Below are 23,854 nucleotides of genomic sequence, written 5' to 3' on the forward strand. Positions count from 1 at the left end.
AATCTAGATTGATGTGTTTCATGTACTGAAAACACATTTACAGATGATTTTTTAAATACACATTTTTAAATGTTACAGATCGATTTTCATTGATTAAAAGTCATGAAAATCGACCTTTAAACCTCTACGGGGGGGATTCAGCTGTTTTCAACCCCAGCTGCCACTTAATGGCGCCCAACTGAGCTATACAATTGTTGCTCCTTTCGGACTTCAGTACTGAGTGGGAAAGCAAATGTGCGAAAACTGAATGGCTCAGGTGCCCTGACCAGGAGTTTTTTAGTTAGGTGCGACGAGCATGATAATTAATGGGCGCCTTGCACAATTGAATTGCTCTGTTGAATGCTCATTAATCACTTGCCTGGCATGGTCGCATCTGATGCAACCACACCAGGCAGTGCCTTATCTGACCTGGTCGCACAGGATGCGACCAGTCAGATAAAGATTGTTAGCAGGAGCAGGGAAGAGAAACTTCCCTCCGCTGCTGCTCAGAGGGATCAGAAGGTCCCTCTGCCTACCCGCATTCTCCCCACGGTGTTGCCGTGCTGCCGATCATTGCTGATCAGTCAGCACGGCAGGACCCCCGACCCAGCGACTGCAGACAATGGCAGCCGCTGGGAAAGTGTAAAACAACCCCCTCAAGCCACCCTCAGACCCCCCTTGTGTACCTGGCAGCTGACTTGGGGGTAAAAAGTAACGTCATGATGGTCGCAATGTTACCGATCTTCCCAACCAATGTTTGAAAAAATATATATATTTTTTTTTTAAATTACCCAAAAATTTTTTTTTAACTAAAATCATTTTGGATAAGGTTAAATTCATGTTCTTCACCTAATTCACCAATAAAAAAAGACAATTTCGGAGCAGTTTTTTTAGGGGAAAATTGTCAGTTAAGTGGTTAATTACCGTGGCTGTTTAAACAATTGAATTGCCCCCTAAGAGCCATTACTGTAGGTTGCCCTCTAGAGAGGTATTTAAAAGGAAATAAATTGTGGAACAAATGCTAAAAACATAAAATTTTTATGCCAATGTTTCTTATTTGTCATTTTGCAGCCAGCTGTGGTTCATCTACAGGGCCAAGGCTCGGCAATACAAGTGAAAAATGGTAAGAAACTAATGGTGGCTTTTTATTTGACTTTATTTTTAACCAGTTCTGTTTTAACAAAAGTGTTTCAGAATTTCTAACAATTAAGGATGCTTAACTATAGCTACAATATAAGCTTTTTTGATTGATAGATAGATATATATATATATATATATATATATATATATATCTATCCTACAAGTAATCAGGCTGGTTCTGAGATGGGAGTAAAACAGAAAAGAGCTGAGCAAGTAACTATGCACCTGGACAAAACCATGTTACACTGTAGGTGGGGGAGTTTTAAAATGTGCAGAGAGATTTAAATTTGTGAGAGGTGTATATTTTCGTCCCTTACATTGCAACATGGTTTGTTCTAAAAACCGTTACATCTAGCCTCAATATGCCATGCAGCATATTCCTGCTTCACTTCATTACCGAGGCAAAGCAGGAAGTCACACTGACCAGATGTATTAACATCTTGTCTGCTGGAGCAGGGGAGTGAAAACTCCTCCCTCCCGTGATCCCCGCATGAGCACACAATGCATGAGCCTAGTGCTGATGCACTGTGTCTCTCCCCCTGGCTGGCTCCGGGGCACATGTGCGAGATCTCGCTACTTTCATGAGATCTCCTATGCAAATCGAAGTCGGCAGCCGCCGTAACCACAGACAGCGCTGTACCTGGCTGTGGTGTATGGGCAACGACACCTGCAGCTGTGAAAATTGATAGCTGCAATTGTGGGAATTGTCAGTGCCACATACCATTCATACATTGCCCTGCATATCGGCGTGCTATCTTGTAGATAGAAGCGTCTTCATGCGCCCCTGTTATTTCACACACACAGCCAAAGTCATACATGAGAGAGATGTGGTATCAGTGCATATAACATAACATGCACTGATACCACTTCTCCCCCATATTGGAGGACCATACATCTACCCCTCAGTCACACACAGATATACAAGTGTCCCATATGAAAGTAATCAGCACAGTCTCCTTGCACATCCTAGCCACATCACGTTGTGACAAATACGCATTTTCTGTAAAAAAATAAAAAAAAGCACTTGACTCTATAGCAGAGTCTCACAGGACCTGGCATGCTGAGGTGGGCTGTTTGGTGCGACTGCAGAAATGATGTATGAGATCGCATCTGTGCTTGCATTGGTTGCTTTGCTCCCACCTCAGAATCAGCCCCAAATTGAACAAACAAAAAAAAGTTTTATACCGATATGGAAAGTAGAGTTTGGTAAAATTTAGATAATACAAGAACGCACTAAAAATAATAGAATACAATAAATGTAGTTAAATTTAAAGATATATTGGAAAATGTATAAATGTACTGCTGAAATCACACTTCTATACATGTATGTTAGGGGTTCTAGTGAGTGGAAGTTATTATCCTTCGCATTTACACAGAACATAATAATCTGATTTGAAGTTTATTTGTGGATGCTAAAGAATTTCTGAACTGAAAAAAACTCCACAAGGTGCACTGATAAATGGATACATTGGGGGACATTTACTAAAGCTTCTAAAAGTGAAAAGAGGTGATGTTGCCCATAGCAACCAATCAGATCTTTTCACCTCTTTTCACTCTTAGAAGCTTTAATACATTTTCCCCATACAGTCGTAACAGATAAACCTGCATTAATAGAGTTATTCCAAATTATATATGTCTAGATGCTAAACCCTGAGGGGCAGATGCATTAAGCCTGGAGAAGTGATAAAGCAGTGATAAGTGGAAGGTGATAACGCACCAGCCACTGCTGTCATTTTTCAAACCCATAATGATTGACTATCACTTCTCCAAGCTTAATACATCTGCCCCTGAGTGAGAAAATGCTATATAAAAATAGGGAACATTATATTAGTTGCATATAAAGGAGAACTTCTGCAAACAAATGAGAGGAAAAACACACACGGGGTTGTGCAATTAGCTGCGGAAATTTACAGCGCCTAATTGACATACCCCCTATTCCCACCCTCGGAATATTCAATTATCCCCGATGCAGTAATCTGGAAAAGGTTTTCTGTGTATAAGCCCCGTTTTTTTCATGAAACCACAAAGGTCCGGGAACCTATGTGTTTTCAGCGTGAAAAGAAACTTTTTCGCCTGAAAGAAACGAGTAATAGTTGGATAGAGAGAGAGAAAAAAAGCAAAAAATGTAAATGAAACAAACAAACTAAAAATACAATTTTATATTATACTCTATATAATGAATTTGTCTCATAAAAACAGTATTCTGTGATTCTAATATGTTTATTATAAAATTACATGATTACAAATAGCAATTTTCACATATCAGTGTGGATAATGGTCAATTAATGGCTCATGCAAAAGAAGCACACAGTACTTTATTATGAAAAGTATAAAAAGTATTATTGCATATGGAAGACTTTAGGAATCGTTATCCCAGGATATACAATGAAATAGTTAAGGGCTGCTGTAATTTTCATTATTTGTTTTATTGAATATTAATATTTTTACTATTATTTTTGCTATTATGAATTTCCCTTATTTATATGAGTCTGCAACAGTGTAAGCATCGGGGTCCATGATACCCGGTGCGGTTAGTTGTAACCCCTAAAAAGGGGTAGGGCCTCAGCAGAGGCGTCAGAACGTTTTCTGTTGGGGGGGGGCAAGATAAAATCTCAGTTTGGCGCTCCTAATTACTGGACACCTTAGACGGGTCACTTGTACCTGTACGGAACTCTGTGGAGCAGCTGGGAGTGAGTGGCTTCTTATATACATGTCTGGTAGAACCCCCTTATACACAATATGCCTGACAGAGCCCATTATATACATTGTAGAGCGCCTACTCCTCCTCATTCATCTCTCCTCTCCTTCTCATCCCTGTGCTCTACTTCCCTACCCCACGGTTAGTATATACACAGGGCAACAGAGGGACATACACAGGGTAACAGAGGGACATATACACAGGGTGACAGCAGCACGTATATACAGGGAGACAGAGGGACATGCACAGGGTGACAGTGGCACGTATTCACTGGGTGACAGAGGGACATAGTAAGGAAGAGAGGGGATGTCCTGCACAACCTAAAATAATGAAAAATAAATAGAAAACCAGCAATATGAGATAGTATTTGGTCAAAATATTACAGAAAAAAATTATCCTGCTGGTGGTGCTCCCCAGGGTCAAAAAACAAACGAATAACAAGAGAAAATTGTTCCTTGAAAGGGATCAGGGAACCAAGAAGTAACCTCTTTGTGGGGGCACTCTTAAACAAATATTTAATTTAAAACGTAACTTTTATTAAGTCAAGGATTAAAAAACTAGATATAATACTTAGCCTTTTCCAAACATGAAAAATATATATAGAATAATTAAGTATAAGAACAAATTAAATATACTCAAAAATTGAGAGTTCTTGGTCTTTTCTAATCAGGCCACATAGTGTGAATCGCCCATAGGTGAAAATATATAGTGTCTTGTGAGAAAGAACAAAACAATCAAAATATTCGTGTAATTTCTCTTGGTACAATTAAATGTTAAGAAAAATGGTCGGACAGATAATCATATTCTGACCTAACGGCAAGTAAAGAAATTCATAGCGGGACATCCAGGTAGCAGCTTATAATTCTTTAAGAAAAAGATAGTGTCTTGCACATTAAACTAAACCGTAATACATGTCACTTCTTATTGTAGTGAGATTGTCATAAATATTGTGACTGAAGATATATATTCTCAAATATCTATAGGTGAATAATATCCTTATATATATGAGTAAAACATGCATTCACTGAAGACATAATTAATTGTTTTCACTAATGAGAAAAAAGGAGAGAAACATATAGACAATTCCTGCGGATCAACGTAATCATATGATTATCTGTAAGAGACCAATTGATTTAGGAGTATAGATTGATAATTTTTACAGACAACACGAAGAAGGTAATATCTGAACAATGATAGTAATCATATGATTATCTGTGAGAGACCAATTAATTTGAAAGTATGAGTTGATAATTTTTACAAACAACACAAAGGAGGTAATATCTGAACAATGATAATCTCCCTATGAATCAGACCATGAAACATGGTCCTGCAATCAATATAAGGAGTCCAAACACTCCATGAATTGTTACTGTTTGTTCTAAAGTAAGAGATGTAACAAAAAATCTATTCCAAACAAAAAGAGATAACGTTAATTAAAGTTTATCTGTAACAAATAGCAGGATGCAAATATAAACTCACCAGAGTATGTTTCTAGCAAGAAAAAGCTCCTAAATGCATGATAGGGAGAATAATAATCGATCTCTTTAGCATGGTAAATTGTCTAAGTAGTCTCCCGTTTATAGATAGTAAAAGAGCCCGTACCATATGTCAGGCCAACCTCTGCTGCCTTCCCATGTGTGTGCGGACACACAGTGAATGAGAGGTGAGAGAGCCGGTCCGACGGTAACGGGCTGAAGAAAGAAAGAAGTGGTTCGTCTGTCACCCGCTGCGGCACCCTGCAACCCTGTTAACCGTAGTCAGCGCAGAGTGAGCAGGAGTAGCCCGGCGGGTGATGAGAGTTCACTGAAATACCTAATGGGGATAAGGTGTCCCCATATACAGCTGCTGCGGCTGGCGTCTCCGTCCGTGCCGCGGTCCGGACCCAGTAACGTCTCTCAGGATTCCGGTAATAGCGTCATGTGACGCTCAAGAACAGAACGTACGTTTCACCCTGCGGCGGGCTTGATCACCTTCTGCCTAAGTGGTAAATCCCTTCATGGGGATTTAAATGATCCTGACCCAATCATGGCTTAGTTGGATATGTGATTGACAGCTAAGCCGTCCAATAGAGAAGTAATTAAATCATTGGTTTCCATATGGTCCAAGAATTACACTAATTGAATAAGGAGGTTTAGAAATGAAAGATTCCTGTTGCTGGTTATAGACACTTTATGGAATTTAAAGGGGTAAGAAAAATTAGACAAATATAAGATACTTATGTCTATAGTGAGAATTATAAAAATAATATTAATGATAACAAAAAATATATAAATAAAATTAATAAGATAATAATAAATAATATTGATAATGGAAATAATAATAATGAAAATTATATGTATATAATAAATAATGAGAATTAAATGGTAATCAATTATAGTAATTGGATAGAAAATAATAGGTATCCTGGAAATAATAATGAATATTGTATTATGATTAGAAACAGAAAAATAAGGAGAAAATTATTATGATAAAAATAAGACATATTGAATAATAAATGGAATAAACATCGAAAAACTGAGTATTAGTATTTGTGGGTATTTTGATTAACAGAAATTACATATATACATATATATATTGAACAAATGTTTTTATAAGCATACATATACATATATATGTATATGTACATATATATATATAGAGAGAGAAAGATATATACACATATATATGTCTACAAGCGTGTGTGTGAAAATACACTCCACCAATATGTATCTCCACTGATTGTCCAGAATAAGTTGGTATAATCAAACATATATTGTCATGTCCATATATTCGCAGGGTGTCTAAAAATGAATAAAATAATGTAATTATGATAGAGAAGGAGTAGAAAAGAGCAGTTAAAGACTGTAGGTTAGATTAGGTTGTCAAAAAAGCGCTGTAATTAATGTTTTCATTGAGGCCCATGGGAGATATCGAGCCCAATTTGAAAATCCACTGACTCTCCCTTCTGAGGAGTTCCTTCTGAAGATCACCTCCTCTTATGCCCAAATTGATCTTTTCAAGTCCAAAAGCTTGCAGACATTCAGAGGACTTCCCGTGAACATTGAAAAAATGTCTTGCCACAGTTGTTAATGGTTTAAATTTCTTGCTGTCATTTTCTGCATTTCTTATAGTCCCTATGTGCTCCAGGATGCGCTGTTTAAACATCCTGGAGGTCATCCCTACATACCGGATGTTGCATGAACATGTGATACAATATATCACATTTTTAGTCTTGCAGTTAAAGAAATCTGTAATAATGTGGTCCACACCATATTTGTCCTGTATGGTTGACTGTGGGTGAATGTATTTGCAGGCTTTGCAAGACCCACACGGGAAGCTCCCTCGTACTGATGACTGTCTGGGGGGTCTGTCTTCGAAGTGGCTCTTCACTAATCTGTCTTTAAGATTTGATGATCTCCTCCAACTCATAGAGACTTGTTCTTTTAGAACCCTGTCTAGGTCATTATCCAAACGTAGTACAGGCCAATGTTTTTGAATAATCTGTTTGATTTCACGCCACTCTGTACAAAAGTTACCAACAAATCTAAGTTCTGTATCGCCACTCTGTTTGGCTTTATCTCGAAAAATTAGGGTTTCCCTGTCTGTGTGTTCCACTTCTCGTTTAGCTTGCTTTATTAATCTGTGACTGTACCCTCTATTCCTGAGTCTACTGGTTAGTTCGACACACTGATCCCGAAAGATACGTTGGTCCGAGCAATTTCTTTTGAGCCTCAGAAACTCACCCTTGGGGATATTTTTCACAGTCGGGGGGAAGTGGGAACTAGATTGATGGAGCAGCGAATTTGTGGCTGTTGGTTTACGGAAGAGTTCAGTGGCTATTTGGCCACCGTCTGTACGATATATGGACAAGTCCAGGAAGGAGACTCTATCTTTGTTGGTCACGTATGTGAATTTCAGATTCAGGTCATTTTTATGTAAATCTCCAACAAAGTCTTCAAAGGATTTCTCGTCTCCATCCCAGATAACCAGGATGTCGTCTATATATCGTAACCACATCAAAATTCTTTGAGTGTGGTGATCATTATGGTCAGAAAAGACTTGCTCACGCTCCCACCATCTGAGAAACAGATTTGCATACGTAGGGGCACACGCTGCCCCCATCGCTGTGCCCCTTGTTTGTATGTAAAATCTATTGTTGAATGTGAAATAGTTGTTATGTAGGACAAAGTGTAAGAGGTCAAGGAGAAAGTGATGGAAATCATTAGTCCCTTCTATATCCAGAAAGTATTTGACCGCATTAATGCCTTTAATGTGGTCAATCGAAGTATAAAGTGATTCCACATCCATGCTTATAAGGAGTTGAGTGTCTTCCAATCGTACGTCATGAATCTTTCTCAGAACATCCGTAGTGTCTTGAACATAAGAGGGTAGGGTAATCACATGATGTCTGAGATGGATATCAATGAATGTGCTGGCTAGTTCCAAAAGGCCTCCAATCCCGGAGACAATCGGTCTGCCTGGGGGATGGGTGAGGCTCTTGTGCGTCTTAGGGAGAAGGTAGAAAGTAGGCACCTTAGGGTTTGTGACATTTAGGTACTCAAATTCAGTTTTGGTAATAGTGTTTTCCTTGAATGCCTTCTTAATCAATCTGATATATAAGGTTAGGAGATTCTCTGTAGGGTTAAAGATAGATCTCTTGTAGCAATCTGTGTTGCTCAGTTGTTTCATAGCCTCTCCAATATAGAGTTGCTTGTCCCAGATCACAACATTGCCACCTTTATCAGATGGTTTAACCACCACATCTTCCCATGACTCAATTTCAGAGATAGCTGTCCTTTCCCTGTAATTAAGGTTGTGTCGACCGGATCCTTTGCGTTTCTGATATAAACTATCAAGATCTTGAGACACAAGGCGTGTGAAGACCTTGACCTCTGGACATATATTGTCCTGCGGAAAGAAAGTGCTCCTTTTCTTGCATATAGGTCTACTAATAGATGTATCGTCATTAGTTTCCAGACCATCCTGGAGTTCTTCCAGCATTGCTAGTGCCCTCCTATCATCCTCCGATGTTAGTCCAGTATGTTCAGTATTGTCAGATATAGAGCTTGATGGTCGGTTCATCAATGCCTCCTGATGTGCATCCATCATTAGGGCATCTGATTGATTCTTATTTGCAAAAAACTTTTTTAACAGTAGCTTTCTCCCGAAGAGGTTTAGGTCTTTTTCCCATTGGAAACGGTCAAACTTCTTTGCTGGTGCGAATGTAAGGCCTTTAGATAAGACCTTTCTGTGGTCATCAGTAATGGTGTGATCTGATAAATTAATAATTGTGAGAGTCATTTCCTCTCCTAATACTTCCTTCGATTCCGTATTGGATAATGTGATGGAGGTGAGGGTTCCCATCTCCTTTCTCCTCTTCCTCTTCCTGCCGCCCCTCCTCGGCTTCCTCTTGGGCGTCCTCTTCTGGGTCGCTGATTCTCCAAAAAAGAAGATGAAGCGGAATGATGTTGTGCCTGATTAATGTTGGTTTCTTCTCTGTAATGGGAGTAAACTTCCCCTGAGTCCTCGTCGGTCCCTGAAGAGTCAATCTCCGATGATGAATAATATCCTTGTTGGTATTGTGGTCTTTCCCTCCTGGGGGGTCTATTCCACCTAAAGATTTTACCTGAGGAGAAGTCCTGTTTATCACGTTGGAATTTAGATTTCTTACGTGCTGTGATTACCTCCTCGTATTCTTGGAGAGCTTTTTTGTCTAGTTCAAAACTCGTTTGAAAGGAGAGCTCTTTCTCAAATGCTTCCAATTTTTTACCGATATTGTCAATTTCTTTTCCTACTTCTTCCAAGATTAGATTATTATGTTTAATTAATATTAATATAAGATCATTGGAGCATTTCAGTAAACAGTTTTCCCAATCACGTTTCAAATTTTCCGTAGCCAGTGGATACGTCGGGAAAACCTTTGGACGCAAGCCTCGCGGGACTATCTTGTGTTTCAGATAATTTTCTAGGCTTATCAAGTCCCAGTTCACTCTTGTTTGTTTTTGTCTTAATAGTTTTAGTTTATGCATATCATCATTCCAGCCTACAGCGGAGGTGGCAGGTACAGTGGGATCCAAAAAAATTCCCCCAAGATCCTCAGTTCTTCGTTTGTTAATCAGTTCATTCCTCAAACTGAAGTTTGACATCTTAATAGAAAAGCTTCGGGTCAAAAGATATATATATGTATATGTATTTAGGCAGTTTTATAGAGAAACAGGAAAAGGAAAAATATTCTTATTAAATTAAGCCTAGTGTATCTGTAAGGCAGGAAGATGGTGTGCTCGGACGGAAGCTGAGATAATCTCAGTATGCAATATGTAAGGAAGAGAGGGGATGTCCTGCACAACCTAAAATAATGAAAAATAAATAGAAAACCAGCAATATGAGATAGTATTTGGTCAAAATATTACAGAAAAAAATTATCCTGCTGGTGGTGCTCCCCAGGGTCAAAAGACAAACGAATAACAAGAGAAAATTGTTCCTTGAAAGGGATCAGGGAACCAAGAAGTAACCTCTTTGTGGGGGCACTCTTAAACAAATATTTAATTTAAAACGTAACTTTTATTAAGTCAAGGATTAAAAAACTAGATATAATACTTAGCCTTTTCCAAACATGAAAAATATATATAGAATAATTAAGTATAAGAACAAATTAAATATACTCAAAAATTGAGAGTTCTTGGTCTTTTCTAATCAGGCCACATAGTGTGAATCGCCCATAGGTGAAAATATATAGTGTCTTGTGAGAAAGAACAAAACAATCAAAATATTCGTGTAATTTCTCTTGGTACAATTAAATGTTAAGAAAAATGGTCGGACAGATAATCATATTCTGACCTAACGGCAAGTAAAGAAATTCATAGCGGGACATCCAGGTAGCAGCTTATAATTCTTTAAGAAAAAGATAGTGTCTTGCACATTAAACTAAACCGTAATACATGTCACTTCTTATTGTAGTGAGATTGTCATAAATATTGTGACTGAAGATATATATTCTCAAATATCTATAGGTGAATAATATCCTTATATATATGAGTAAAACATGCATTCACTGAAGACATAATTAATTGTTTTCACTAATGAGAAAAAAGGAGAGAAACATATAGACAATTCCTGCGGATCAACGTAATCATATGATTATCTGTAAGAGACCAATTGATTTAGGAGTATAGATTGATAATTTTTACAGACAACACGAAGAAGGTAATATCTGAACAATGATAGTAATCATATGATTATCTGTGAGAGACCAATTAATTTGAAAGTATGAGTTGATAATTTTTACAAACAACACAAAGGAGGTAATATCTGAACAATGATAATCTCCCTATGAATCAGACCATGAAACATGGTCCTGCAATCAATATAAGGAGTCCAAACACTCCATGAATTGTTACTGTTTGTTCTAAAGTAAGAGATGTAACAAAAAATCTATTCCAAACAAAAAGAGATAACATTAATTAAAGTTTATCTGTAACAAATAGCAGGATGCAAATATAAACTCACCAGAGTATGTTTCTAGCAAGAAAAAGCTCCTAAATGCATGATAGGGAGAATAATAATCGATCTCTTTAGCATGGTAAATTGTCTAAGTAGTCTCCCGTTTATAGATAGTAAAAGAGCCCGTACCATATGTCAGGCCAACCTCAGCTGCCTTCCCATGTGTGTGCGGACACACAGTGAATGAGAGGTGAGAGAGCCGGTCCGACGGTAACGGGCTGAAGAAAGAAAGAAGTGGTTCGTCTGTCACCCGCTGCGGCACCCTGCAACCCTGTTAACCGTAGTCAGCGCAGAGTGAGCAGGAGTAGCCCGGCGGGTGATGAGAGTTCACTGAAATACCTAATGGGGATAAGGTGTCCCCATATACAGCTGCTGCGGCTGGCGTCTCCGTCCGTGCCGCGGTCCGGACCCAGTAACGTCTCTCAGGATTCCGGTAATAGCGTCATGTGACGCTCAAGAACAGAACGTACGTTTCACCCTGCGGCGGGCTTGATCACCTTCTGCCTAAGTGGTAAATCCCTTCATGGGGATTTAAATGATCCTGACCCAATCATGGCTTAGTTGGATATGTGATTGACAGCTAAGCCGTCCAATAGAGAAGTAATTAAATCATTGGTTTCCATATGGTCCAAGAATTACACTAATTGAATAAGGAGGTTTAGAAATGAAAGATTCCTGTTGCTGGTTATAGACACTTTATGGAATTTAAAGGGGTAAGAAAAATTAGACAAATATAAGATACTTATGTCTATAGTGAGAATTATAAAAATAATATTAATGATAACAAAAAATATATAAATAAAATTAATAAGATAATAATAAATAATATTGATAATGGAAATAATAATAATGAAAATTATATGTATATAATAAATAATGAGAATTAAATGGTAATCAATTATAGTAATTGGATAGAAAATAATAGGTATCCTGGAAATAATAATGAATATTGTATTATGATTAGAAACAGAAAAATAAGGAGAAAATTATTATGATAAAAATAAGACATATTGAATAATAAATGGAATAAACATCGAAAAACTGAGTATTAGTATTTGTGGGTATTTTGATTAACAGAAATTACATATATACATATATATATTGAACAAATGTTTTTATAAGCATACATATACATATATATGTATATGTACATATATATATATAGAGAGAGAAAGATATATACACATATATATGTCTACAAGCGTGTGTGTGAAAATACACTCCACCAATATGTATCTCCACTGATTGTCCAGAATAAGTTGGTATAATCAAACATATATTGTCATGTCCATATATTCGCAGGGTGTCTAAAAATGAATAAAATAATGTAATTATGATAGAGAAGGAGTAGAAAAGAGCAGTTAAAGACTGTAGGTTAGATTAGGTTGTCAAAAAAGCGCTGTAATTAATGTTTTCATTGAGGCCCATGGGAGATATCGAGCCCAATTTGAAAATCCACTGACTCTCCCTTCTGAGGAGTTCCTTCTGAAGATCACCTCCTCTTATGCCCAAATTGATCTTTTCAAGTCCAAAAGCTTGCAGACATTCAGAGGACTTCCCGTGAACATTGAAAAAATGTCTTGCCACAGTTGTTAATGGTTTAAATTTCTTGCTGTCATTTTCTGCATTTCTTATAGTCCCTATGTGCTCCAGGATGCGCTGTTTAAACATCCTGGAGGTCATCCCTACATACCGGATGTTGCATGAACATGTGATACAATATATCACATTTTTAGTCTTGCAGTTAAAGAAATCTGTAATAATGTGGTCCACACCATATTTGTCCTGTATGGTTGACTGTGGGTGAATGTATTTGCAGGCTTTGCAAGACCCACACGGGAAGCTCCCTCGTACTGATGACTGTCTGGGGGGTCTGTCTTCGAAGTGGCTCTTCACTAATCTGTCTTTAAGATTTGATGATCTCCTCCAACTCATAGAGACTTGTTCTTTTAGAACCCTGTCTAGGTCATTATCCAAACGTAGTACAGGCCAATGTTTTTGAATAATCTGTTTGATTTCACGCCACTCTGTACAAAAGTTACCAACAAATCTAAGTTCTGTATCGCCACTCTGTTTGGCTTTATCTCGAAAAATTAGGGTTTCCCTGTCTGTGTGTTCCACTTCTCGTTTAGCTTGCTTTATTAATCTGTGACTGTACCCTCTATTCCTGAGTCTACTGGTTAGTTCGACACACTGATCCCGAAAGATACGTTGGTCCGAGCAATTTCTTTTGAGCCTCAGAAACTCACCCTTGGGGATATTTTTCACAGTCGGGGGGAAGTGGGAACTAGATTGATGGAGCAGCGAATTTGTGGCTGTTGGTTTACGGAAGAGTTCAGTGGCTATTTGGCCACCGTCTGTACGATATATGGACAAGTCCAGGAAGGAGACTCTATCTTTGTTGGTCACGTATGTGAATTTCAGATTCAGGTCATTTTTATGTAAATCTCCAACAAAGTCTTCAAAGGATTTCTCGTCTCCATCCCAGATAACCAGGATGTCGTCTATATATCGTAACCACATCAAAATTCTTTGAGTGTGGTGATCATTATGGTCAGAAAAGACTTGCTCACGCTCCCACCATCCGAGAAACAGATTTGCATACGTAGGGGCACACGCTGCCCCCATCGCTGTGCCCCTTGTTTGTATGTAAAATCTATTGTTGAATGTGAAATAGTTGTTATGTAGGACAAAGTGTAAGAGGTCAAGGAGAAAGTGATGGAAATCATTAGTCCCTTCTATATCCAGAAAGTATTTGACCGCATTAATGCCTTTAATGTGGTCAATCGAAGTATAAAGTGATTCCACATCCATGCTTATAAGGAGTTGAGTGTCTTCCAATCGTACGTCATGAATCTTTCTCAGAACATCCGTAGTGTCTTGAACATAAGAGGGTAGGGTAATCACATGATGTCTGAGATGGATATCAATGAATGTGCTGGCTAGTTCCAAAAGGCCTCCAATCCCGGAGACAATCGGTCTGCCTGGGGGATGGGTGAGGCTCTTGTGCGTCTTAGGGAGAAGGTAGAAAGTAGGCACCTTAGGGTTTGTGACATTTAGGTACTCAAATTCAGTTTTGGTAATAGTGTTTTCCTTGAATGCCTTCTTAATCAATCTGATATATAAGGTTAGGAGATTCTCTGTAGGGTTAAAGATAGATCTCTTGTAGCAATCTGTGTTGCTCAGTTGTTTCATAGCCTCTCCAATATAGAGTTGCTTGTCCCAGATCACAACATTGCCACCTTTATCAGATGGTTTAACCACCACATCTTCCCATGACTCAATTTCAGAGATAGCTGTCCTTTCCCTGTAATTAAGGTTGTGTCGACCGGATCCTTTGCGTTTCTGATATAAACTATCAAGATCTTGAGACACAAGGCGTGTGAAGACCTTGACCTCTGGACATATATTGTCCTGCGGAAAGAAAGTGCTCCTTTTCTTGCATATAGGTCTACTAATAGATGTATCGTCATTAGTTTCCAGACCATCCTGGAGTTCTTCCAGCATTGCTAGTGCCCTCCTATCATCCTCCGATGTTAGTCCAGTATGTTCAGTATTGTCAACATTAATCAGGCACAACATCATTCCGCTTCATCTTCTTTTTTGGAGAATCAGCGACCCAGAAGAGGACGCCCAAGAGGAAGCCGAGGAGGGGCGGCAGGAAGAGGAAGAGGAGAAAGGAGATGGGAACCCTCACCTCCATCACATTATCCAATACGGAATCGAAGGAAGTATTAGGAGAGGAAATGACTCTCACAATTATTAATTTATCAGATCACACCATTACTGATGACCACAGAAAGGTCTTATCTAAAGGCCTTACATTCGCACCAGCAAAGAAGTTTGACCGTTTCCAATGGGAAAAAGACCTAAACCTCTTCGGGAGAAAGCTACTGTTAAAAAAGTTTTTTGCAAATAAGAATCAATCAGATGCCCTAATGATGGATGCACATCAGGAGGCATTGATGAACCGACCATCAAGCTCTATATCTGACAATACTGAACATACTGGACTAACATCGGAGGATGATAGGAGGGCACTAGCAATGCTGGAAGAACTCCAGGATGGTCTGGAAACTAATGACGATACATCTATTAGTAGACCTATATGCAAGAAAAGGAGCACTTTCTTTCCGCAGGACAATATATGTCCAGAGGTCAAGGTCTTCACACGCCTTGTGTCTCAAGATCTTGATAGTTTATATCAGAAACGCAAAGGATCCGGTCGACACAACCTTAATTACAGGGAAAGGACAGCTATCTCTGAAATTGAGTCATGGGAAGATGTGGTGGTTAAACCATCTGATAAAGGTGGCAATGTTGTGATCTGGGACAAGCAACTCTATATTGGAGAGGCTATGAAACAACTGAGCAACACAGATTGCTACAAGAGATCTATCTTTAACCCTACAGAGAATCTCCTAACCTTATATATCAGATTGATTAAGAAGGCATTCAAGGAAAACACTATTACCAAAACTGAATTTGAGTACCTAAATGTCACAAACCCTAAGGTGCCTACTTTCTACCTTCTCCCTAAGACGCACAAGAGCCTCACCCATCCCCCAGGCAGACCGATTGTCTCCGGGATTGGAGGCCTTTTGGAACTAGCCAGCACATTCATTGATATCCATCTCAGACATCATGTGATTACCCTACCCTCTTATGTTCAAGACACTACGGATGTTCTGAGAAAGATTCATGACGTACGATTGGAAGACACTCAACTCCTTATAAGCATGGATGTGGAATCACTTTATACTTCGATTGACCACATTAAAGGCATTAATGCGGTCAAATACTTTCTGGATATAGAAGGGACTAATGATTTCCATCACTTTCTCCTTGACCTCTTACACTTTGTCCTACATAACAACTATTTCACATTCAACAATAGATTTTACATACAAACAAGGGGCACAGCGATGGGGGCAGCGTGTGCCCCTACGTATGCAAATCTGTTTCTCGGATGGTGGGAGCGTGAGCAAGTCTTTTCTGACCATAATGATCACCACACTCAAAGAATTTTGATGTGGTTACGATATATAGACGACATCCTGGTTATCTGGGATGGAGACGAGAAATCCTTTGAAGACTTTGTTGGAGATTTACATAAAAATGACCTGAATCTGAAATTCACATACGTGACCAACAAAGATAGAGTCTCCTTCCTGGACTTGTCCATATATCGTACAGACGGTGGCCAAATAGCCACTGAACTCTTCCGTAAACCAACAGCCACAAATTCGCTGCTCCATCAATCTAGTTCCCACTTCCCCCCGACTGTGAAAAATATCCCCAAGGGTGAGTTTCTGAGGCTCAAAAGAAATTGCTCGGACCAACGCATCTTTCGGGATCAGTGTGTCGAACTAACCAGTAGACTCAGGAATAGAGGGTACAGTCACAGATTAATAAAGCAAGCTAAACGAGAAGTGGAACACACAGACAGGGAAACCCTAATTTTTCGAGATAAAGCCAAACAGAGTGGCGATACAGAACTTAGATTTGTTGGTAACTTTTGTACAGAGTGGCGTGAAATCAAACAGATTATTCAAAAACATTGGCCTGTACTACGTTTGGATAATGACCTAGACAGGGTTCTAAAAGAACAAGTCTCTATGAGTTGGAGGAGATCATCAAATCTTAAAGACAGATTAGTGAAGAGCCACTTCGAAGACAGACCCCCCAGACAGTCATCAGTACGAGGGAGCTTCCCGTGTGGGTCTTGCAAAGCCTGCAAATACATTCACCCACAGTCAACCATACAGGACAAATATGGTGTGGACCACATTATTACAGATTTCTTTAACTGCAAGACTAAAAATGTGATATATTGTATCACATGTTCATGCAACATCCGGTATGTAGGGATGACCTCCAGGATGTTTAAACAGCGCATCCTGGAGCACATAGGGACTATAAGAAATGCAGAAAATGACAGCAAGAAATTTAAACCATTAACAACTGTGGCAAGACATTTTTTCAATGTTCACGGGAAGTCCTCTGAATGTCTGCAAGCTTTTGGACTTGAAAAGATCAATTTGGGCATAAGAGGAGGTGATCTTCAGAAGGAACTCCTCAGAAGGGAGAGTCAGTGGATTTTCAAATTGGGCTCGATATCTCCCATGGGCCTCAATGAAAACATTAATTACAGCGCTTTTTTGACAACCTAATCTAACCTACAGTCTTTAACTGCTCTTTTCTACTCCTTCTCTATCATAATTACATTATTTTATTCATTTTTAGACACCCTGCGAATATATGGACATGACAATATATGTTTGATTATACCAACTTATTCTGGACAATCAGTGGAGATACATATTGGTGGAGTGTATTTTCACACACACGCTTGTAGACATATATATGTGTATATATCTTTCTCTCTATATATATATATATGTACATATACATATATATGTATATGTATGCTTATAAAAACATTTGTTCAATATATATATGTATATATGTAATTTCTGTTAATCAAAATACCCACAAATACTAATACTCAGTTTTTCGATGTTTATTCCATTTATTATTCAATATGTCTTATTTTTATCATAATAATTTTCTCCTTATTTTTCTGTTTCTAATCATAATACAATATTCATTATTATTTCCAGGATACCTATTATTTTCTATCCAATTACTATAATTGATTACCATTTAATTCTCATTATTTATTATATACATATAATTTTCATTATTATTATTTCCATTATCAATATTATTTATTATTATCTTATTAATTTTATTTATATATTTTTTGTTATCATTAATATTATTTTTATAATTCTCACTATAGACATAAGTATCTTATATTTGTCTAATTTTTCTTACCCCTTTAAATTCCATAAAGTGTCTATAACCAGCAACAGGAATCTTTCATTTCTAAACCTCCTTATTCAATTAGTGTAATTCTTGGACCATATGGAAACCAATGATTTAATTACTTCTCTATTGGACGGCTTAGCTGTCAATCACATATCCAACTAAGCCATGATTGGGTCAGGATCATTTAAATCCCCATGAAGGGATTTACCACTTAGGCAGAAGGTGATCAAGCCCGCCGCAGGGTGAAACGTACGTTCTGTTCTTGAGCGTCACATGACGCTATTACCGGAATCCTGAGAGACGTTACTGGGTCCGGACCGCGGCACGGACGGAGACGCCAGCCGCAGCAGCTGTATATGGGGACACCTTATCCCCATTAGGTATTTCAGTGAACTCTCATCACCCGCCGGGCTACTCCTGCTCACTCTGCGCTGACTACGGTTAACAGGGTTGCAGGGTGCCGCAGCGGGTGACAGACGAACCACTTCTTTCTTTCTTCAGCCCGTTACCGTCGGACCGGCTCTCTCACCTCTCATTCACTGTGTGTCCGCACACACATGGGAAGGCAGCAGAGGTTGGCCTGACATATGGTACGGGCTCTTTTACTATCTATAAACGGGAGACTACTTAGACAATTTACCATGCTAAAGAGATCGATTATTATTCTCCCTATCATGCATTTAGGAGCTTTTTCTTGCTAGAAACATACTCTGGTGAGTTTATATTTGCATCCTGCTATTTGTTACAGATAAACTTTAATTAATGTTATCTCTTTTTGTTTGGAATAGATTTTTTGTTACATCTCTTACTTTAGAACAAACAGTAACAATTCATGGAGTGTTTGGACTCCTTATATTGATTGCAGGACCATGTTTCATGGTCTGATTCATAGGGAGATTATCATTGTTCAGATATTACCTCCTTTGTGTTGTTTGTAAAAATTATCAACTCATACTTTCAAATTAATTGGTCTCTCACAGATAATCATATGATTACTATCATTGTTCAGATATTACCTTCTTCGTGTTGTCTGTAAAAATTATCAATCTATACTCCTAAATCAATTGGTCTCTTACAGATAATCATATGATTACGTTGATCCGCAGGAATTGTCTATATGTTTCTCTCCTTTTTTCTCATTAGTGAAAACAATTAATTATGTCTTCAGTGAATGCATGTTTTACTCATATATATAAGGATATTATTCACCTATAGATATTTGAGAATATATATCTTCAGTCACAATATTTATGACAATCTCACTACAATAAGAAGTGACATGTATTACGGTTTAGTTTAATGTGCAAGACACTATCTTTTTCTTAAAGAATTATAAGCTGCTACCTGGATGTCCCGCTATGAATTTCTTTACTTGCCGTTAGGTCAGAATATGATTATCTGTCCGACCATTTTTCTTAACATTTAATTGTACCAAGAGAAATTACACGAATATTTTGATTGTTTTGTTCTTTCTCACAAGACACTATATATTTTCACCTATGGGCGATTCACACTATGTGGCCTGATTAGAAAAGACCAAGAACTCTCAATTTTTGAGTATATTTAATTTGTTCTTATACTTAATTATTCTATATATATTTTTCATGTTTGGAAAAGGCTAAGTATTATATCTAGTTTTTTAATCCTTGACTTAATAAAAGTTACGTTTTAAATTAAATATTTGTTTAAGAGTGCCCCCACAAAGAGGTTACTTCTTGGTTCCCTGATCCCTTTCAAGGAACAATTTTCTCTTGTTATTCGTTTGTTTTTTGACCCTGGGGAGCACCACCAGCAGGATAATTTTTTTCTGTAATATTTTGACCAAATACTATCTCATATTGCTGGTTTTCTATTTATTTTTCATTATTTTAGGTTGTGCAGGACATCCCCTCTCTTCCTTACATATTGCATACTGAGATTATCTCAGCTTCCGTCCGAGCACACCATCTTCCTGCCTTACAGATACACTAGGCTTAATTTAATAAGAATATTTTTCCTTTTCCTGTTTCTCTATAAAACTGCCTAAATACATATACATATATATATCTTTTGACCCGAAGCTTTTCTATTAAGATGTCAAACTTCAGTTTGAGGAATGAACTGATTAACAAACGAAGAACTGAGGATCTTGGGGGAATTTTTTTGGATCCCACTGTACCTGCCACCTCCGCTGTAGGCTGGAATGATGATATGCATAAACTAAAACTATTAAGACAAAAACAAACAAGAGTGAACTGGGACTTGATAAGCCTAGAAAATTATCTGAAACACAAGATAGTCCCGCGAGGCTTGCGTCCAAAGGTTTTCCCGACGTATCCACTGGCTACGGAAAATTTGAAACGTGATTGGGAAAACTGTTTACTGAAATGCTCCAATGATCTTATATTAATATTAATTAAACATAATAATCTAATCTTGGAAGAAGTAGGAAAAGAAATTGACAATATCGGTAAAAAATTGGAAGCATTTGAGAAAGAGCTCTCCTTTCAAACGAGTTTTGAACTAGACAAAAAAGCTCTCCAAGAATACGAGGAGGTAATCACAGCACGTAAGAAATCTAAATTCCAACGTGATAAACAGGACTTCTCCTCAGGTAAAATCTTTAGGTGGAATAGACCCCCCAGGAGGGAAAGACCACAATACCAACAAGGATATTATTCATCATCGGAGATTGACTCTTCAGGGACCGACGAGGACTCAGGGGAAGTTTACTCCCATTACAGAGAAGAAACCAACATTAATCAGGCACAACATCATTCCGCTTCATCTTCTTTTTTGGAGAATCAGCGACCCAGAAGAGGACGCCCAAGAGGAAGCCGAGGAGGGGCGGCAGGAAGAGGAAGAGGAGAAAGGAGATGGGAACCCTCACCTCCATCACATTATCCAATACGGAATCGAAGGAAGTATTGGGAGAGGAAATGACTCTCACAATTATTAATTTATCAGATCACACCATTACTGATGACCACAGAAAGGTCTTATCTAAAGGCCTTACATTCGCACCAGCAAAGAAGTTTGACCGTTTCCAATGGGAAAAAGACCTAAACCTCTTCGGGAGAAAGCTACTGTTAAAAAAGTTTTTTGCAAATAAGAATCAATCAGATGCCCTAATGATGGATGCACATCAGGAGGCATTGATGAACCGACCATCAAGCTCTATATCTGACAATACTGAACATACTGGACTAACATCGGAGGATGATAGGAGGGCACTAGCAATGCTGGAAGAACTCCAGGATGGTCTGGAAACTAATGACGATACATCTATTAGTAGACCTATATGCAAGAAAAGGAGCACTTTCTTTCCGCAGGACAATATATGTCCAGAGGTCAAGGTCTTCACACGCCTTGTGTCTCAAGATCTTGATAGTTTATATCAGAAACGCAAAGGATCCGGTCGACACAACCTTAATTACAGGGAAAGGACAGCTATCTCTGAAATTGAGTCATGGGAAGATGTGGTGGTTAAACCATCTGATAAAGGTGGCAATGTTGTGATCTGGGACAAGCAACTCTATATTGGAGAGGCTATGAAACAACTGAGCAACACAGATTGCTACAAGAGATCTATCTTTAACCCTACAGAGAATCTCCTAACCTTATATATCAGATTGATTAAGAAGGCATTCAAGGAAAACACTATTACCAAAACTGAATTTGAGTACCTAAATGTCACAAACCCTAAGGTGCCTACTTTCTACCTTCTCCCTAAGACGCACAAGAGCCTCACCCATCCCCCAGGCAGACCGATTGTCTCCGGGATTGGAGGCCTTTTGGAACTAGCCAGCACATTCATTGATATCCATCTCAGACATCATGTGATTACCCTACCCTCTTATGTTCAAGACACTACGGATGTTCTGAGAAAGATTCATGACGTACGATTGGAAGACACTCAACTCCTTATAAGCATGGATGTGGAATCACTTTATACTTCGATTGACCACATTAAAGGCATTAATGCGGTCAAATACTTTCTGGATATAGAAGGGACTAATGATTTCCATCACTTTCTCCTTGACCTCTTACACTTTGTCCTACATAACAACTATTTCACATTCAACAATAGATTTTACATACAAACAAGGGGCACAGCGATGGGGGCAGCGTGTGCCCCTACGTATGCAAATCTGTTTCTCGGATGGTGGGAGCGTGAGCAAGTCTTTTCTGACCATAATGATCACCACACTCAAAGAATTTTGATGTGGTTACGATATATAGACGACATCCTGGTTATCTGGGATGGAGACGAGAAATCCTTTGAAGACTTTGTTGGAGATTTACATAAAAATGACCTGAATCTGAAATTCACATACGTGACCAACAAAGATAGAGTCTCCTTCCTGGACTTGTCCATATATCGTACAGACGGTGGCCAAATAGCCACTGAACTCTTCCGTAAACCAACAGCCACAAATTCGCTGCTCCATCAATCTAGTTCCCACTTCCCCCCGACTGTGAAAAATATCCCCAAGGGTGAGTTTCTGAGGCTCAAAAGAAATTGCTCGGACCAACGCATCTTTCGGGATCAGTGTGTCGAACTAACCAGTAGACTCAGGAATAGAGGGTACAGTCACAGATTAATAAAGCAAGCTAAACGAGAAGTGGAACACACAGACAGGGAAACCCTAATTTTTCGAGATAAAGCCAAACAGAGTGGCGATACAGAACTTAGATTTGTTGGTAACTTTTGTACAGAGTGGCGTGAAATCAAACAGATTATTCAAAAACATTGGCCTGTACTACGTTTGGATAATGACCTAGACAGGGTTCTAAAAGAACAAGTCTCTATGAGTTGGAGGAGATCATCAAATCTTAAAGACAGATTAGTGAAGAGCCACTTCGAAGACAGACCCCCCAGACAGTCATCAGTACGAGGGAGCTTCCCGTGTGGGTCTTGCAAAGCCTGCAAATACATTCACCCACAGTCAACCATACAGGACAAATATGGTGTGGACCACATTATTACAGATTTCTTTAACTGCAAGACTAAAAATGTGATATATTGTATCACATGTTCATGCAACATCCGGTATGTAGGGATGACCTCCAGGATGTTTAAACAGCGCATCCTGGAGCACATAGGGACTATAAGAAATGCAGAAAATGACAGCAAGAAATTTAAACCATTAACAACTGTGGCAAGACATTTTTTCAATGTTCACGGGAAGTCCTCTGAATGTCTGCAAGCTTTTGGACTTGAAAAGATCAATTTGGGCATAAGAGGAGGTGATCTTCAGAAGGAACTCCTCAGAAGGGAGAGTCAGTGGATTTTCAAATTGGGCTCGATATCTCCCATGGGCCTCAATGAAAACATTAATTACAGCGCTTTTTTGACAACCTAATCTAACCTACAGTCTTTAACTGCTCTTTTCTACTCCTTCTCTATCATAATTACATTATTTTATTCATTTTTAGACACCCTGCGAATATATGGACATGACAATATATGTTTGATTATACCAACTTATTCTGGACAATCAGTGGAGATACATATTGGTGGAGTGTATTTTCACACACACGCTTGTAGACATATATATGTGTATATATCTTTCTCTCTATATATATATATATGTACATATACATATATATGTATATGTATGCTTATAAAAACATTTGTTCAATATATATATGTATATATGTAATTTCTGTTAATCAAAATACCCACAAATACTAATACTCAGTTTTTCGATGTTTATTCCATTTATTATTCAATATGTCTTA

General features: G+C 38.4%; 1 protein-coding gene across 5 annotated transcripts in view; it reads left to right on the forward strand.

Annotated features, from left to right (window-relative positions):
• EDA (ectodysplasin A) overlaps positions 1 to 23,854 on the forward strand; it is a 629,423-nt gene that overhangs the window by 580,853 nt on the left and 24,716 nt on the right. For all 5 annotated transcript variants that reach the window (XM_063937093.1, XM_063937094.1, XM_063937090.1 and 2 more), the window contains exon 6: positions 1,051 to 1,102. In XM_063937093.1, the coding sequence (XP_063793163.1) occupies positions 1,051 to 1,102 (52 nt within the window). The remainder of the gene's footprint in view (positions 1 to 1,050; positions 1,103 to 23,854) is intronic.

The sequence above is a fragment of the Pseudophryne corroboree genome, chromosome 8 (assembly GCF_028390025.1).
Source record: "Pseudophryne corroboree isolate aPseCor3 chromosome 8, aPseCor3.hap2, whole genome shotgun sequence".
In the NCBI taxonomy this organism is placed as follows: Eukaryota; Metazoa; Chordata; class Amphibia; order Anura; family Myobatrachidae; genus Pseudophryne; species Pseudophryne corroboree.